At 66.6% G+C, this 1,748-nt stretch overlaps 1 protein-coding gene across 1 annotated transcript in view; it reads right to left on the bottom strand.

Annotated features, from left to right (window-relative positions):
- The window catches only part of LOC134016509 (copine-9-like), a gene marked incomplete at its 3' end in the record, with an annotated part of 19,154 nt that extends 19,133 nt beyond the window's left edge, over window positions 1–21 (bottom strand). The window contains exon 1 of the mRNA XM_062455863.1: window positions 1–21. This exon is cut by the window's left edge and continues 79 nt beyond it. Coding sequence (XP_062311847.1) covers window positions 1–21 — 21 coding nt within the window.
- Window positions 22–1,748: the final 1,727 nt, after the last annotated feature.

The raw sequence follows: 1,748 nt of genomic DNA, 5'->3' as shown, positions 1-1,748 counted from the left end.
CCATGCCCAGTACAGCACCATGGCTAGGGGGAGAAGGGGGAGTGAGAGGAGAGGGGCTGGAGGGGAAAGTGGGGTGAGAGGATGGATGAGGAGAGAGGCTGGAGGGGGGAGAGAGGCTGGAGGGGGGAGAGAGGCTGGAGGAGGGAGAGAGGCTGGAGGAGGGAGAGAGGCTGGAGGAGGGAGAGAGGCTGGAGGAGGGAGAGAGGCTGGAGGGGGGAGAGAGGCTGGAGGAGGGAGAGAGGCTGGAGGAGGGAGAGAGGCTGGAGGAGGGAGAGAGGCTGGAGGAGGGAGAGAGGCTGGAGGGGGGAGAGAGGCTGGAGGAGAGATGCTGGAGGAGGGAGAGAGGCTGGAGGGGGGAGAGATGCTGGAGGAGGGAGAGAGGCTAGAGGAGGGAGAGAGGCTGGAGGAGGGAGAGAGGCTGGAGGAGGGAGAGAGGCTGGAGGAGGGAGAGAGGCTGGAGGGGGGAGAGAGGCTGGAGGAGAGATGCTGGAGGAGGGAGAGAGGCTGGAGGGGGCAGAGAGGCTGGAGGGGGGAGAGATGCTGGAGGAGGGAGAGATGCTGGAGGGGGGAGAGAGGCTGGAGGGGGGAGAGAGGCTGGAGGAGGGAGAGAGGCTAGAGGAGGGAGAGAGGCTGGAGGAGGGAGAGAGGCTGGAGGGGGGAGAGAGGCTGGAGGAGAGATGCTGGAGGAGGGAGAGAGGCTGGAGGGGGCAGAGAGGCTGGAGGGGGGAGAGATGCTGGAGGAGGGAGAGAGGCTGGAGGGGGGAGAGAGGCTGGAGGAGGGAGAGAGGCTGGAGGAGGGAGAGAGGCTGGAGGGGGGAGAGATGCTGGAGGAGGGAGAGAGGCTGGAGGGGGGAGAGAGGCTGGAGGAGGGAGAGAGGCTGGAGGAGGGAGAGAGGCTGGAGGAGGGAGAGAGGCTGGAGGAGGGAGAGAGGCTGGAGGGGGGAGAGGCTGGAGGAGAGATGCTGGAGGAGGGAGAGAGGCTGGAGGGGGCAGAGAGGCTGGAGGAGGGAGAGAGGCTAGAGGAGGGAGAGAGGCTGGAGGAGGGAGAGAGGCTGGAGGGGGGAGAGAGGCTGGAGGAGGGAGAGAGGCTGGAGGGGGCAGAGAGGCTGGAGGGGGGAGAGATGCTGGAGGAGGGAGAGAGGCTGGAGGGGGGAGAGAGGCTGGAGGAGGGAGAGAGGCTGGAGGAGGGAGAGAGGCTGGAGGAGGGAGAGAGGCTGGAGGGGGGAGAGAGGCTGGAGGAGGGAGAGAGGCTGGAGGAGGGAGAGAGGCTGGAGGAGGGAGAGAGGCTGGAGGAGGGAGAGAGGCTGGAGGGGGGAGAGGCTGGAGGAGAGATGCTGGAGGAGGGAGAGAGGCTGGAGGGGGCAGAGAGGCTGGAGGGGGGAGAGATGCTGGAGGAGGGAGAGAGGCTGGAGGGGGGAGAGAGGCTGGAGGGGGGAGAGAGGCTGGAGGAGGGAGAGAGGCTAGAGGAGGGAGAGAGGCTGGAGGAGGGAGAGAGGCTGGAGGGGGGAGAGAGGCTGGAGGGGGGAGAGAGGCTGGAGGGGGGAGAGAGGCTGGAGGAGGGAGAGAGGCTGGAGGGGGGAGAGAGGCTGGAGGAGAGATGCTGGAGGAGGGAGAGAGGCTGGAGGGGGCAGAGAGGCTGGAGGGGGGAGAGAGGCTGGAGGGGGGAGAGAGGCTGGAGGGGGGAGAGAGGAGAGTGACGAGGAGTCCCAGTCTGCCATATGAGTGATTATATCGTTTATGGAAAGTGA

Source organism: Osmerus eperlanus, unplaced genomic scaffold, assembly GCF_963692335.1.
Source record: "Osmerus eperlanus unplaced genomic scaffold, fOsmEpe2.1 SCAFFOLD_430, whole genome shotgun sequence".
Lineage (NCBI taxonomy): Eukaryota > Metazoa > Chordata > Actinopteri > Osmeriformes > Osmeridae > Osmerus > Osmerus eperlanus.
Note: the sequence above shows the minus strand (reverse complement) of the source record. Positions and strands in the feature narration are given on the sequence as shown.